At 38.2% G+C, this 15,647-nt stretch overlaps 1 protein-coding gene across 1 annotated transcript in view; it reads left to right on the top strand.

Moving 5' to 3' along the window:
• Window positions 1-15,647, top strand: part of TOP6B (topoisomerase 6 subunit B) — a 257,080-nt gene that overhangs the window by 163,639 nt on the left and 77,794 nt on the right. Inside the window, exons 12-14 of the mRNA XM_089438736.1 lie at window positions 4,529-4,644; window positions 4,749-4,834; window positions 5,134-5,206. Of these exons, the coding sequence (XP_089294862.1) occupies window positions 4,529-4,644; window positions 4,749-4,834; window positions 5,134-5,206 (275 nt within the window). The remainder of the gene's footprint in view (window positions 1-4,528; window positions 4,645-4,748; window positions 4,835-5,133; window positions 5,207-15,647) is intronic.

Below are 15,647 nucleotides of genomic sequence, written 5' to 3' on the forward strand. Positions count from 1 at the left end.
TATTATGTTGATTTCATCTACTTGGACTTATGTCTTTCCACATCCTTTCAGAGGAGGAGATCTATTCCCTATTGATCATGCTTGATCTATTTTATTTGCAACTACATGTCATGACATTACAATATCAAATGCAAATACAAATACAATCATACATACCTTATTTTCCTTCTTGGAATTTTCCTGCAGCTTCCTTGATTGAAAAGATCTTCAATCCATTTGTCTGCTCCATTCTTCTTGTCATTGAACCACCAACTTATGAGTTCCAGGAGTTGGAATTTGTGATGAGACATTTGTTGCCTTCCTGGACTAGGAGATCCTTCGTTGAGATCTCTATCAGAGATCCTTTAGGATCTAGTATATCCCCATTTGGCAACTGTTTCCTTTGACCTGAATGACTTCTTCCTTTTCTTCAATGTATAACGAGATTCCCCGGAGCTATGTTCTTCAAGATTCCATACGAGCTCTTGATGCCACGATGCATCTTACTATGTTCATATCTGCAGGGACTCTTGATAGGATCCTTTTGAGAGGGATATCATTTCATCCATAGTGGAGATCCATTATTCCCTCTTTCCCTTGATCCTTTCCTCAACTTCCCTGCACTTATTTGTATCCTATACAACTTGCCTTTCTCTATCTGACATAGAGATCACAGACTGTTGATCGAGGTAAACTTCTTGTTCATGGACATTTGTTACCTTGCTTATCGATATCAATATCAATGATGTTTATTTCATCATTATTCCCAAATCTCGTATCTGAGATCGTATGAAGATATTTCTTCATTCTTCTTTTACTGCATTTCAGATAGTATATCCTTTAGCATTTCATGAATCCTTCTTATGTCTCCTTTCTTACTTCATAGGTCCTTAAGAGTTCTCATAAATTCAAAGGTGAACTTGATGTATTAACTTCTCTAAGGATTATGACATTCCTTCTCATTCCATGCAAGAACCTTTGATGACCCATACAGCATACAGATCTTCTTGTAATGAAGTCATTTAAAAAATAATTAATGAAAAATACTTACTTGAGATGTGAAGATAAAATCTTCACCTTGAGCATGTTGGCAGTTGATGGAGTAGGTGTGTTGATGCTTCCTTTGGTTGAGATCTTTGATAGGAAGACTGCCTTCCTTCCCTTCAAGCCATCTTCATTGATATATCAATAGACTGCTGATATAATTTGGTAGAATGCAACATCGACTTGTGATTGCAAGTGTATTGCCATTGACATCCAAAAACCCTTGCTGTTGTAGATTGTAAACTACTTCCTGAATCTAGGTCTCGTCCTTTGCTTATAGATCCTTCAGCAACATTGATTCCTTGACCTCTGAATGTCTCTTTTCTGCCCCTTTCCTTGACTGTTGAACCAATCCCTCCGATACCATGTTGAGGAATCTAGGGCATGCATAATTAAGATGATTCTTCGTTACATGATAACAACTTGTGAAGTGTTAATGCAATTTTAAGTTAGCTTGATGTTTACTTCATTATTAGCATGTATAAGTTAACTTCATCACACTGCTGCTATCAAAACAAAAGAGACAAGAACTCAAATATGTTGGCTTACTGCCAGTGCCAAAACATCTCCCTCTTGGAGAGGAAAACCCACGCAAAAATTCTTCTTATAGAGATTCCATTGACGAATACCAAGACCATGACCCTTGACATACTCTGCCATTCCAAGACCAAGACATCAATCCTTCACTTCTTTGAACATCATCTTCACTGCATCCCTGAAGCCAATACTGCTACATTGCTGAGATCCTCAATATTGCTTGAAGAGATCTTTCATCCTAAAATCATCATGCAGTCACACAGTCACTGCATCTTCACTTGTTGTTGCCGGATCCTTCTTGATCTGCATCCTTGGAACAATGAGGTCACTGAAACGATCTCATGTTTTGTTCATGCTCGAGGGGAAGTTCTGCATATATATATATATATATATATATATATATATATATATATCACAGAGATCTTCTCAGAATCCTCATCACATCTATTCATCGTCTCAACCGAGGTACTAGATCTGAGTTTATTGCTGGATATACTCATGCCGAGATTGTCATATGCTTTCAATATGCATATCTATTAAGACGGTAACAATTTTCTTAGACTCTCACCCTTACTCTGATGCCGAGACAGAAATCAATGCGAGATTATTACGATTTCTGAGATTGTGATCAAGAACAACATTCATCACTGTTATCTAACACGAGCATATATGTATATGCGATGACTGCTATGAGAGATCCATCATCACTGTGTCTTTGTCCAAGATCCATCATTTTTGTCCGAGATTCACCATCACTCTGCTTTCATTATCTCTGTCCCTTCGTTCGAGATCTATCACAGTCATGTCGAGATCACTGCGGCTTACTATCTTATCTGAATCCTTGTCTGTGGTTATGTCATGTCCAAGGTTGCACCGGCCTGCACTCAAACGAGATCTTCGACCTGCGACTCATTCAAAACCCAAGTCATGCCTGCCAAGATCACTGCGGCTTACTATCTTATCTGAATCCTTGTCTGTGGTTATGTCATGTCCAAGGTTGCACCGGCCTGCACTCAAACGAGATCTTCGACCTGCGACTCATTCAAAACCCAAGTCATGCCTGCCAAGATCACTGCGGCTTATGCGAATCCTAATCTGTGGTTATGTCACGTCCAAGGTTGCACCGGCCTGCACTCAAACGAGATCTTCGACTTGCGACTCATCTGAAACCCAAGTCATGCCTGCCTGCACTCTATGCCCATCGACATTTCAGAAGATAAATGCGAGTTCTATCTCTTGCCATTTGCGGATAACTCAAATGGGGTATTTATAGTGGTTTGCATCATCTCTTTGAGCCGACGTGAACCATGAATCGTTGTGTCTCTTACCCAAGCCGACATGGCTTTTCATTAATGTAATTAATTCAAAATTTTAGCTGACATGTAGACTTCTTCATTGCTTTCGTTTGCAGACTTCTAGTGAAGGATTATGCTTGGTCTTTGGAGGGCTTCTTCACATCTTTGAGGGCTTGATTACATTTACATAAACTCATGACGAGTTTCTATATCCATGACATGACTCTTTGACACATAAATAAATCCTAAATACATCAAGAAAGAAGTCTTCTACCTAGAGACACTTCTTGCTCATGAAACTCATGTAGCAAGATTACAAAAATAATTTATTTCCTTTTATTACATCAAATACAAAGATCATGTCATCATGAAGACCAAACCTAGTTACACTTTCTTCAACATGACAGTTTTCTTCAATTAACCTTTCATGTTTCCTTGGCACTCTGCGCGTCTACTTTCAAATCCTAATAGTCTATTGAGGGATTGTTGAAAAACTGGCCGCTAAACTTGAGAGACCCAAAAGAGCTAGGGGAAGGCAAACCCAACTAAGAAAGGAAGAACATGGGATAGGAAACAAAATCCACAGAATAAACTCCAAAATGAAATTCCCAATCTGCAGTAGCAGAAACCTCCCCAAAAGTAATCTGACTTGCAAAGAGGAGAGAATGAAGAGTGCCCACTTACCCAGGGTGGGATCCAGAAATAGACAACTCTCCATTATCCTAAACACTTCACTGTAACCCATGATCCAGTTCCACCAGTGGAAATCATTAAAGCTTTGCATGGATGGATCCATCACATGGAGAATAAACCCACTGATAGGTTGCAGGATTCAAAGCGATGTTTTATAATTGAAAAATTAAATGTGGCTGAAGCATGAAGCACGAGAGCAGTTGTGTCACATAAATTAGACCAGGGAGCCCGTCACCTCAAGAACGAGCCAGGTGCCCCTACATTACATGGCCACTTAAATTGACAATTAACATTAGGGAATGAGTTGATAATAGTTTTGGTGTTAATGGTAATAACACCCACTTTTTCGGGGATTTGTTAGACTATGAGTGCCCAGGCTCTCACAAAGTCTGAGACCACATTGTCATGAGTTGTAATTACACCAACCCAACGACCTACCACAACACCACCCCCCCAGGATCTGTCACCCTTATAGACTTGAGAATAAATATAATACTTAAGAAATAATTCTTAAATAAATAAGAATAATTATGAATAAATAATAAAATTAAGAATAATTATTTATTATCGAGAATTGTGAAAATCATTCATAATATTTCAGAAATCTAGCTCCTGTATTAGAAATGTCATCTTGTTTTACACTTCTGCAATGGTAATTTTTTTTTTCAGGCACCATAGATTTCATATTACAATTTACAGTTGTTTTGTAATATACATGTAACTCGAATAAGGTTGATTTAATTCAAATTTTATGTATTGAGATAAATTTTAGGTGCGTTTCTTGATGTCGTAGGAGTTTGTTGAATGTAGTATGGCAGATGAATATGATGGTTCGTGGAATAACAATTTCTTGTGATATCTGCGAAGTGGTGTATCCTGGGGCTTTGTCCTATCTCGTATGTTATACATATTGAATATCTAGGATCTTGGTTATTTTTGTCATGTGTTTTTATATAGTTGCTCCATTTATTTCTTTACAGGTGAGATGGGTCCAGATTTTACGCCCAAGATGGCTGTGAAAACTCTTTCATCTCAACAGATAGTTCGAATCCATCAACTCTTCCGGCAAGCTAAGTTTGATGATCCTAGTGGTGATGTGAGGGCAAAATGCAGTTTCCATATAATATTGATTAGTTAACTTCGCTTATTTGCAGAAAATGCCAAAGTACTGAACTTTGTTATTTATTTCACTGTTTACAGTGTCTTAGTCCTGCAGGGGAATACAATCTTCGTCTTGGGATCATAAAAGAGCTACATCCAGACATGGTTGCAACATACGAGGGAAGGTGGATGTTTTACTGATAAATTTGTTTTATTTTCCAAAAGTTTTACCCTCCATGATAGAAAAAGTATTAACTCTGCAGGAATTCTCAGTACATACATTTTATCCCATAGTATATATCTTTTGTATGGGGCGCTATGGTACATGACACAAATAATGGATCGAAGTAACAAGATCTTTGAATGTTATGAATATAGATTAATTGATGTTGAAAGGTTGTTGACTTAAACTTTTAAAACTTTTAATCCATTTTTCAAGCTTTTCAGAAATATGAAGATTGTAACACTCCACATTTTTTTTCAGTCCACATGTTTTTGAAGGTCATCCGTTTATTGTGGAGGCAGGGGTCAGTCTAGGTGGAAAAGATGTTAAGCAGGTAATTTTCCAGCATTGTACATTCATTCTTCGATTTTTTGTTGGTGTCATTTGAGAGAGATACCTGATGACATTTATTTGCTACAAGGCAAGAAAAATATTTTAGGAACTTTATGCATAGACACTTATACCTTTGTGTGTGTTGCCAAGGACTCATGTTAAATGTATCTTATTTATTTAGTTCCTTCTTGTCATGATCTTCATGATTGCAATCTCTTATAAATCTCCTCGCTGACCATGGTGTGATTAGTGATTCATTCACCAGATGTGAGGGCTGTTAAGGTTGCTTAAATGAAATTGGCATTTCTTTTGGGATTTTCAACTTTATTGGTAGGATATTCTTGACAATTTTCTATAGTTGGCTGCATGGACAAATTATGGATATGCACAAATTTTGTGACTGCCTTGTGTAATACCCCTATAAATTATGCATGAAAAACTATCTTATTTTAGTATGTCTTCTTACAAGGCGTCTAAAAGGCTACAACTTGATAATGCACTTTTGTTATTCCTCTTGTAAAGACCTTCAGGATTGAAATAATTCTTTTGGGTATTGTTGTTCATGATTTTCAGATTCATGGATTTAGATGAACATTGCAACAATGAATCTGTTTGCATATGTAGGATAACCACATACTATCCTGAGGGAATAAATACAACAAATCTAGATCTGATCCAGCTGATCATGACCTTGTCTTGGCTGATTTGGATCTCCTTGCTGCACCCTAGCACTTTCCGAACCCAGCATACTTGAGTGGATGTCCTTCTCCACACAACCATTGAGATGGCTCTATCAATGCTTTGTGCTCCTCTATGTTGTGTCTTCTCCCTTGGCCTAGCTCTTCTTTTATAAGCTAGGATTACAACCGAATCTTCAAAGTGATTGACGGCTGAGATTAGGTCTCACCTCATTTGAGATTGACAGTTGGGATTCATCTAATTCACTAATGCAAAAACCTTTGCATTTCATTAGATTAACTCACTTGATCTTATAAAAAAAAACTTACTTTAATTACTAGAGTGATTTCTATGGTTTAAGGGTGTTTTAGGCGACTTCTGCATGCCTAGACACTTAGGCTTGTGCAGAAGTACCTTACCCAAGCTACAAACATCAACACTTCCTCTTAGTGAGGGAGTTACTTCCACCACCTGGAACTTGCTCTACCTTCAATCTTGGAATAATGTTTAACACCTCATCCAATACCATGGTTCCTCCCTTTGAATAGGAAGCCTTCGCTACCACTTGGCTTGGAATCTTCTTTGAAGGATTGCTCCCTTTGAATTTGCTCTTGCAAGCCTCTTGCTCCTGAACATCCGCAAAAGTCATCTCAAACCATGATTCCACCTTGATAGACTTGGAAGGATCTATTGATTGCTCCTCCCCAGCTAAACCTGATGGTTGACTCCCTCTTCTTTGTTCAACCTTCAGAGTTTCCCACTTGTAATTTGGCATTGTCCTGCTTCTTTCCATTTATCGAATAGGCTGGCCCTTTAGCCTATACAAGTTTCCCTCTCTAACTGCAATGACGTGGTCATTGACAAAACTAGATCCCATGTGTCTGATCAGTGTTTGTCCATCTTGGGATGTTATGACAAACCCCTTATTCTCTATCATAGAGATTGAGAGCAAACCTCTCCCGAGTTTTGGCACCCATAACACATCCTTTTCTTTCAACATGCCTTTTGACTCAAGTTGCAATAACACTGTCTCAACACCCTTCACTACATGTTTGCTATCAACACCAAATTCCACGTGCATTTTTGGGCCCCTCTCTGTAAAATTGTCAAACAACTCTTGTGCTCCTATCATATGACATGTAGCATCACTATCTAATAGCCATGCACCAACTAGTATGGTGCTCGAGGAAATGTAGGAAACATGATGAATTTAGTCTCAAACTTACTAGTAAACTCTTCCACCTAAAGCTTCTGTCAACACTGCTACAACCGACTGCATACCATTTCCACCCTTCTTCCTCTCTAGACACTATGATGCATAGTACCCATTGCCTCAAAATCTAGTAGGCTTTGTGAGAGGCCTCACAAAGCAAAAACTAGATTAAGATGCAACAACGATGTGGTTCCATGTCACCTTAGCACTCCACCTCTTGCTTTTTAGTGGCATTTCACCATACGAGAGGCTTCCTAGTATATATCACATATAAAAGGTATTCTAAGTCAATAGTTTCAAGGTGATATAAGTGAATGGCTTAATCAAGGAACCCTTATTTGTATTAAGGCACAATTCTTTATGTTAAGGAACAACGTATTGCTGACTAGATGTTAAATTTTTCTAACCCAGTTACAAATTAACTACTCAACAAATTTTCATAGAATAGAACCAAAACAAAATTTATCCATATGATTTGTAATATCCAATACTCGAGGTTAATTAATAGCAATAAACAATAGAGGTAAATTCACATCAACAAAATAACACAGGTATACGGAGGAAACACTAGTGTGGGGAAAATTTGCAAACATTGAGCTCTTTTATTCAACTTCAAGAGCAATATTTCTTATACCGGTGTCACAAAATGCTACGACAATTACACATCAATAATTTCAGCCTCAAAACGCTCACTCGACCCTCTTGTACTGCCCACACCTGGCCCTCTCGGCCCACTCCTGTGGATCCACTGATTTACTTAAGCGTACAAGAGAAAATTCGACCTCTCGACCCTTGAGAAAGTACATGCCCTGTTGCTCAAGGAACTCGGCCTTCTCTCTCATAAGCAAACTCGCCCCCCTTTTTGATCGATTTTCTCTTGGCCTTGCTATAGCTAGCTCGACCTCACAATTGGCTTTCTTTGCCTAGATACTCGCTCTCACTGAATGTCCAACTCGTGCTCATCAATTGTGTCTTCGTTTACCCTTAGGCTCAATTTATAATTTTTCTAAGCTAAGATTGATAGCCAAAATTAACTCATCAAGTTAATTGAAGATAAATTACATACGTTTAATTAACTTTCTTATCTTTAGTTGTCTTTACTTTAACTCAAGTATCCGTCATGAATTTAACTTGTATTACACGCATATCTCATGCATGTTACATGTAACTCATCCGCATACATGCAACTCCGCATGCAACATGCAAGCCACTTGCACACTCCGCATGTTGCATGCAATGAACATACAAACTCCGCATGTTGCATGCAATCACATGCATGCCTTGCATGTCACAAGCAAGCTCCTAAAGAGGCGAAACAAGGTCATTCTAGTTAAGAAACAAGGCTAGAAGACTTTCCACAAATACAAAAATCAACACTCTCTCTTAGCGAGGAAGGTGTTTTGCACAACACCCAACTTGTCCATGAAGAATACAAACTTGCCCTTAATCAAGGCCTTGGTCAAGATGCCTGCTACCTACTTGTCTGTAGGAATGTACTGCAACTTCACTGCCCCCTTCTACACACAATCTTTGATGAAGTAGTACTTGATCTTAATGTGCTTTGACTTGTCATGAAATAATGGATTTTTAGAGAGTTCGATGCAACTCTGATTATCAGAGTAAACGACAGTTAGATCTAGTTCCTGATAAAAAAGCCCAACAAAAAGTGTCTGAAGCTAGATTACCTTGCATGTAGCCATACTGCCTGCCATATACTCGACCTCCTCAGAACTTAATGCAATTGCCTTCTGTTTCTTGCTGTACCAAGAAACTTCTCTCGATCCCAAACTAAAACTGCATTCTAAAGTGCTTTTCCTGTCAGTTGTACTGCCTACCCAATCCGAATCAATGTTCCGCTCGATCTTCGCTTCATCCTGTTGAATATACCTCAACCCATGCTCAATTTTGCCTCAAAGATATCTCAAAACATGCTTCAAAACCACCTAGTGCGCTCGCTTAGGCTCTATCATAACTTGATTGAGTGAGTTCCTCTTAATCGGGGAAGATATGCCCAAGTTTCCTCTTAGCATAAACTTGATCAAGCTCCTTTGTAATTAGGAACTTGTTAGAAACTCCGTCTTAGCTAGGGACTCCGTCTTATCTAGGGAGTTGTGCATGCATCAACAACTTCTTCTATGTGGGTCCTTCAGTTGCTCGATCTTCTTCTTCCTTTGATGTCATGAAGTTTTGTTGAACTTCTTCTTTTTGTAGGGCATTGGCCATCAATCACTTTTCTTCCTAGTTTGTCATGTCATTTCTTCCTTCGTGGAAAGTGGCCTTCTTGATACATGTTAGGATCTTTCGTCATCTTGCTACTCCTTTGTCATATACTTCGGAATATTTATCATATGGATGCTTAGTTGTACTTGCTTGTTCCCATACTTCGGTCTAGTAGCCCTTCATGACTTTATCCTGATATTACTTCAACATCAAATAGTGCTTTGCTGGATGGCTCTTCATCATGACATCTTCGTGGAGTTGAATCGGTTATCTGCATCTTAATATCTCCAAGGCCTTCATAGGTGTCAAGGGTCCCTTGATCTTTTTCTTTCTTTGTCAGAGTTGTCATGCCTTTTTTTTTTCGGGAGATGTCTTTAATGGATCTTATCAGATAATGATTCTTTGTGGCCATGGTGTTCTTCACATGTTTGATCTCCTTCTTCATCTGCTTCTTCTTGGATTGTTTAGTCAACCACCTCATACTCCTTATGAGAGCACTTCTTCATGTTGACCTTCATTGGATTGTAGTACATGCTTTCGAGCATGTCATTGGTGAAAGAGATCCTTTTATACTTGATCATGTTTTAGAACTATTCCATGATTCAATAAGACATATGATGACATGACTAAACTTTGATGCATACATACCTCATCTTGATTCTGCTTTTGATCATTTTGGCTTTCATGTTTGTTGGTCCTTCTTGATTGGTGTAGCTTTTCTTGCTTCATCTTTTCTTGCCTGCATATCATCCTTTCTTGAATCCCATGAATGGAACTCCCATTGAGACATCTGCTCTTATTTATGAACTTCCTTTTGAAGATTCTATTAGAGGATCTTGAAGACCCTCATCCTGCAAATGTTTCTTCCTTTTGATGATGGAGGCTTTCTAAGATTTTTAATCATGATCATTTTCTTTCATCGTGGATGAGGTCCTTAGTATGTATATTCCTTCTACATGAATATCTTGAGCTATATCTACATCATGCTCCTATATTCTAGAAGATATCTTTAAACCATGCATTCTATCCTATTTCTATATGCTCCTATACTACTCAAAACTTTGAAAGAAGACTTAAGTGAAGAGGTTGACTTAGTCATAGTAGAGATCTGGAGGATCTTCCTTCTTCCACTTCCTTCTTCCGCTTCTTGTCTTCTTCTTTCACTTCTTGAGTTATGTGAGTTTCTTCCCTTTTTCTCTTGTTGTTTTCATTCTTATGTTTGGGACAATCTTTTTTGTAGTGTCCATATTCTTGACAACCAAAGCATTGGACTTTGGACATATCTTTGTTGCTTGTTCTTCATGGACCAAATTTGCCAAATTTTCCTTTTCTCTTTGCCTTGGTAGCAAATGCTTGCTCCTTTGATCCCACATCATCCTTGGCTTTCAGTCTAGTCTTCTCAATTTTGCATGGAGACCATAGTTCATTTAGTGGAGTAGCTTCCTTCCTGGCATATATGCTTGATGTGAGGTTGCCCCAATCCTCAGGTAGAGCATTGAGTACTACAGTTGTCATTTCTTTGTTAGACATGACTTCTCCTAGTCCTTGAAGTTGATCTCTCATCTCAGAGATCTTCATGAAGTATGGAGCTATTCCTTCCTTTGATATCTTCATCTTGTACAAATCATTATGTAGTGATATCACTTCTCCAGCAGTGCTTATTGAGATAGATTTCTTTTGATCTCTCAAACTTGGAGACATAAGGAATGAGAGAGTCCTTGATAGATTCTATTAGAATCCTTTGAGCTCTTGTCTCATCCTTACTGTATTTGGCTATGGCTTGAGTTTGTTCCTTAGTAGGGATAGTGATATTACCTTTGAGGAGGTCTAGAAGTTCATTCTCCTTGAGAAGTAAATCAATCCTCTTCTTCCATGCAAGGAAGTTAGTGGTCCCAACCAATTTGTTGCTTTCCTTGCAAAAAGACATTGATGTATGTTTAGGAGGGGACATATATACTTACTTGATAGAGTTTGTGATGTAGTAGTCTTGCTTTCTTCTTGAAGACTTGATGGCTTGCCTTCTTGGATCTTGACGCTCTTAAAATTGCTTTCTTCAAATGGACTTGACTTGATGATGAGATTTGCTTGGAGAGTGAGGCTTGACTTGTAGTCCTTTTCCTTTGGAGATGATGTAGGTCCTTCTTTGATTGGATATTCTTGTAGATGTCTTTGTATGAAAGGCTTGTCTTCTTGCTTAGTAGTCTTCCTTGATGGATAGTAGATAGTAGACCTTTCTTGTTCTTGATGAATTTGAGACTTCTTGGCTTGATGCGTCAACCTTGTTGATGTTCTTGAGTTGTCCTTCCTTGATGAGTCACCTTATGAGTGTTCTTGAGATGCCCTTTCCTTGATGTGTCACCTTACCTCTGATATCATGTTGAAGAATCTAGGGCAATTTGATATAGTAGGATTCTTCTAGACTTGATAACAATTTGTGAAGCACTTTTCTATTTTCTTATTAGCTTTGATCTTCTTCTCTTATTATTAGTGTATGTGTGTTTACTTCATCAAACTGCTACCAAAACACAAGAAACAAGAACACAAGATATTGGCTCTCTGCCAGGGAAAAAACTCTCTCTCTTAGAGAGGAAAACCCTTTCATAAATTTCTCTTATTGAAGCTTCTATTGATCAATGCTAAACCCTAGATCCTTGACAAGAATATCCTCCAAGCGCAAATCAAGTCCTTTCTTCTCCCGGTACTTCGTTTCACGACACTTCATCCTCCTCCTTTCGGCACTTCGTTCTTCTTCCAGCAACTGGTGATAGTCTTTGTTATGATAGCTCTAGAAGAGATACTTATCTTTGATCCTTAGTGAACTCTTTCACCTATGAGGATGCCTTCCTTCTCTTATCCAACCGAGCTCCTTCTTGAAGTGTAGTTGCAGACTTGTTATGACAACATTGTAGCCCTAGTTTCTTTGCACGTGTGAGGAGTTTCCCTATGTATTTGACCCCTTCCTTCTTCGCTTGAGAGAGTCTCTTCTTCGCTTTAGTGGGAGGCCTTATAGGCCTAAGTTTCTAGCCCAAACAATGAGAGATATGTGATTGTGATAGTGTTGCTGTAATGACTGCAAATGGCCCGCCTTTCCTTGCATGTGTGACTGTAATTCACCCTTAGAACAACCCTCTAAAACTCGGTTTTGTTTCCTCCTTCTTTGCTGCACTAGAGGCTCCTTTTACTCGACTTCTTTCACCCTTTTACTCGGCTTCCTTCTCGCTGATTTCAAAGGTATTGATTGCTTGACGTTGGAGGAGTGGACAACCTCTATATATAGAGGTCTGTCGCTTCTTTAGGTCGACTTGAGGCTGATTAGGAGACTTTAGGCTGACTTGAATTTTCCACTTCGGATTTGCTTCTTTGGTGATGTTGTTGCTTGGGAGGACTTGTGACTTTTCTTGGAGGTAATCTTTTGACTCTTATACAAATATATACATGGTGTAACATGCCCTTAAGGGCCTTCAACATTTCTTTTGACTCTTTGTCTTACCTATATCTCTTTGACATGTGCTAGACCTATTTCAATGAGCAAGAAACTCATTGATATAAATAATAAAATACTATTTATTTTCTTTTATAAATACAAATATCAAAATTACATTTATGAAGACCAAACCTAGTTACACTTTCTTCAGCAGACCCTACCTCTTTGGCCCTCCAATGGTGCTGCCTTCAATCTTCGGTGCAAGCTCCTCAAGCTCAAACCCTCTCAATCTTCTTTTCTCTCAAGCTCCTCAATATCATGAAAATGATACATTGTGAGAGGGGAGGAGGTGTTTTATTCTTTTGGTCCCTCCCTTCTCTCCAAAAAAACCAGCGCACCTTCTTTTTTACCATGGGAGAATCAAGTGCGATTGCTCCCGTATAGCTCCCCAACCTTAAAAGTCACCCTTGGAGTGAACAGAAGCGATCACTCTCTCTATCGCTCCTGAAAGAGCAAGGTGTGCAAATGTTTTTAGGGGGGAGGGGGTGCGAGGGGTTGTCCTTCGCAAACCTGAACATGACAACACACAAGGCATTCAAAGATGCGAATGTGACCCGAATCTAGTTTCTTCCCCATGAATGCCTCCTTTGGTGTCGATTTTCCCAACACCTTGTGTGGGCTTCTATTTTGCAGGTTTACGACAATGTTGTAGGCCTCTACCCACAAAAACCATGGCAAATCCTGATCATGGAGCATGGCCTTGGTCGCTCCAACTATAGCCCTGTTTTTCTGTTTTGCAACCCGATTGTACTCAGGGTTGTTCGGAACAATCAACTCCTTGATATTGGCTTGAGCACATAAGGCATTTGAGGTGTACTCGCCTCCTTTATCTGACCTCAGTGTCTTGATCTTCCTCCCTATCTGATTCTCCACGAGAGCCTTAAACTCCTTGAACTTGCTGAAGATCTCATCCTTATTCTTCAAAAAATATATCCAGGGCTTCTTGGAGAAATCATCAATGAAGGTAACATAGTACTCGTACCCACTCAAAGATACCATTGACATGGGCCAACACACATCTAGCTGTATTAGATCAAAAATTCTTTTGGACCTAGTGTCGCTGCTTGGAAAACTGGTCTTGGCATATTTCCCCAGTGCGTGTAAGACCCATAATTCATAAAATTAACAAATTTAGTGGTTCTAAAGCTCTGAGAACAGTTTAAGAAACCCCAAATTAGGAATTTAACAGGGTGTGACCAATATTACTTTTAGAATATACTGTTATGTAATATATGTACAAAATTTAACAATTTTATATTGAGTATCAACTTGGAGTTCTGTAGTCGAAGTTGTCTTTGCTTTGCAGTGGCTCTTGCTCCCTGTTCTGTTACCAAAACGACCAAAACCTCCCTGCCAAACTAAGCACAATTTCAGTACCCAGCTCCAAAGTACTTCAAATCCGAGGTACTTTGGTCCCTGTGCCCAAAACTTCAAGAACAATTGAGCTCATAATGCTTTCTATTAGTAACACTATGAGAATTTCCTACTGTCTCTCTATCAATTTACCCCAAAAATTGCTCCTCCGTTATGGCCTTCTTCACTGCCTTATATGTTTAATTTTACTGCCTCTTAAACTCTTTGCTGTCCGCCTCCTTCCTCCACCGCTTCCATACTTTCCTGTGCTGTCATTCTCCTACTATCTTCTTGACCCTTCCTTCTTTTAGATGGAGGCGGTCCTCTTTTATTTTAATTTAATTTACTCACTTTTAGGACTAGGCAATATTTTATTAACTTTTAATTTGTAATTTAATTAAATTGTTTTGGTTCATATGTTAAAATAAATTATTTTATGTAAAGTTTTAAGTAATTTCTTTTATTTAATTTAATTAATTCTAAATTAGTTAAATTTTAATTAATATATTCCATCATCTTATTTTATATATAGATATATATTTTTGATTTAAAATATTGTATATATATATATAGTTCTATAAAGGCGGTACATATATAAATTCCCTAATCGATATATTTATTATAGCCTGGTGAGTTTAGTAACTTATTTCGATAATCAAAATTTTTAATATTAGCTAGTGGGTATAATAATGCAATACATGCGGTTCATGCATATGTAGCTATCATATGGATGCCATATGTATGCTAATATTCATACTCAGATTGTAATTATAGGCAGGTCATTACATACACTGTCTCCTCCAAAAACTTCGTCTTGAAGTTAGGGTTTATATAGTATAATGATAATTGCTTTAGGGTTGAGTATAATCGTGTAAGGATTGAGTTTTCATTCATACCTAACTCCTTTACGCTGGAGAGTTGTGATAGGCTTTGCAATTTTGGAGGATCCTTTTACAAACCTTCGATAATAACCAGCTAAACCCATAAAGCTTCGTACTTCATGTACATTTTTCGATATTGGCCATTCCATGAATACCTTTACCTTATGAGGATCCATTGAGATCCCTTCACCAGATATAATATGACTCAAGTAATGAATCTTTTTGTGAAAGAAAGAACACTTGGATAACTTTACATATAACTGGTGTTTTTTGAGGCGAGATAATACTATCCACAAATGTTCTTCATGTTCTTTCTCATTTTTGGAGTAGATGAGAATATGATCTAAGAAGGCTTGTACAAATTGATCAAGATATTTGCGGAAAACGTTGTTCATAAGGTTCATGAATACTGTTGGTGCCAATGTTTTACAAAACGGACTCGGATTCGGACTCGGCCGAGGATCGACTCGGAAACGGAAACGGAAACGGCAATGACTCGGCCGGCTCGATTTCAATGACTCGGTCGTTGTAAAAAATACATTAAATATTTATTTTTTTTATAAAAAAACATAATTTTATTTCTAAGCTTTATGTCACCCTGCCATAATTCTTT

This window comes from Pinus tabuliformis, chromosome 9 (assembly GCF_031772625.1).
Source record: "Pinus tabuliformis cultivar Carrire ecotype Pingquan chromosome 9, CPIR1, whole genome shotgun sequence".
Classification (NCBI taxonomy): Eukaryota; Viridiplantae; Streptophyta; class Pinopsida; order Pinales; family Pinaceae; genus Pinus; species Pinus tabuliformis.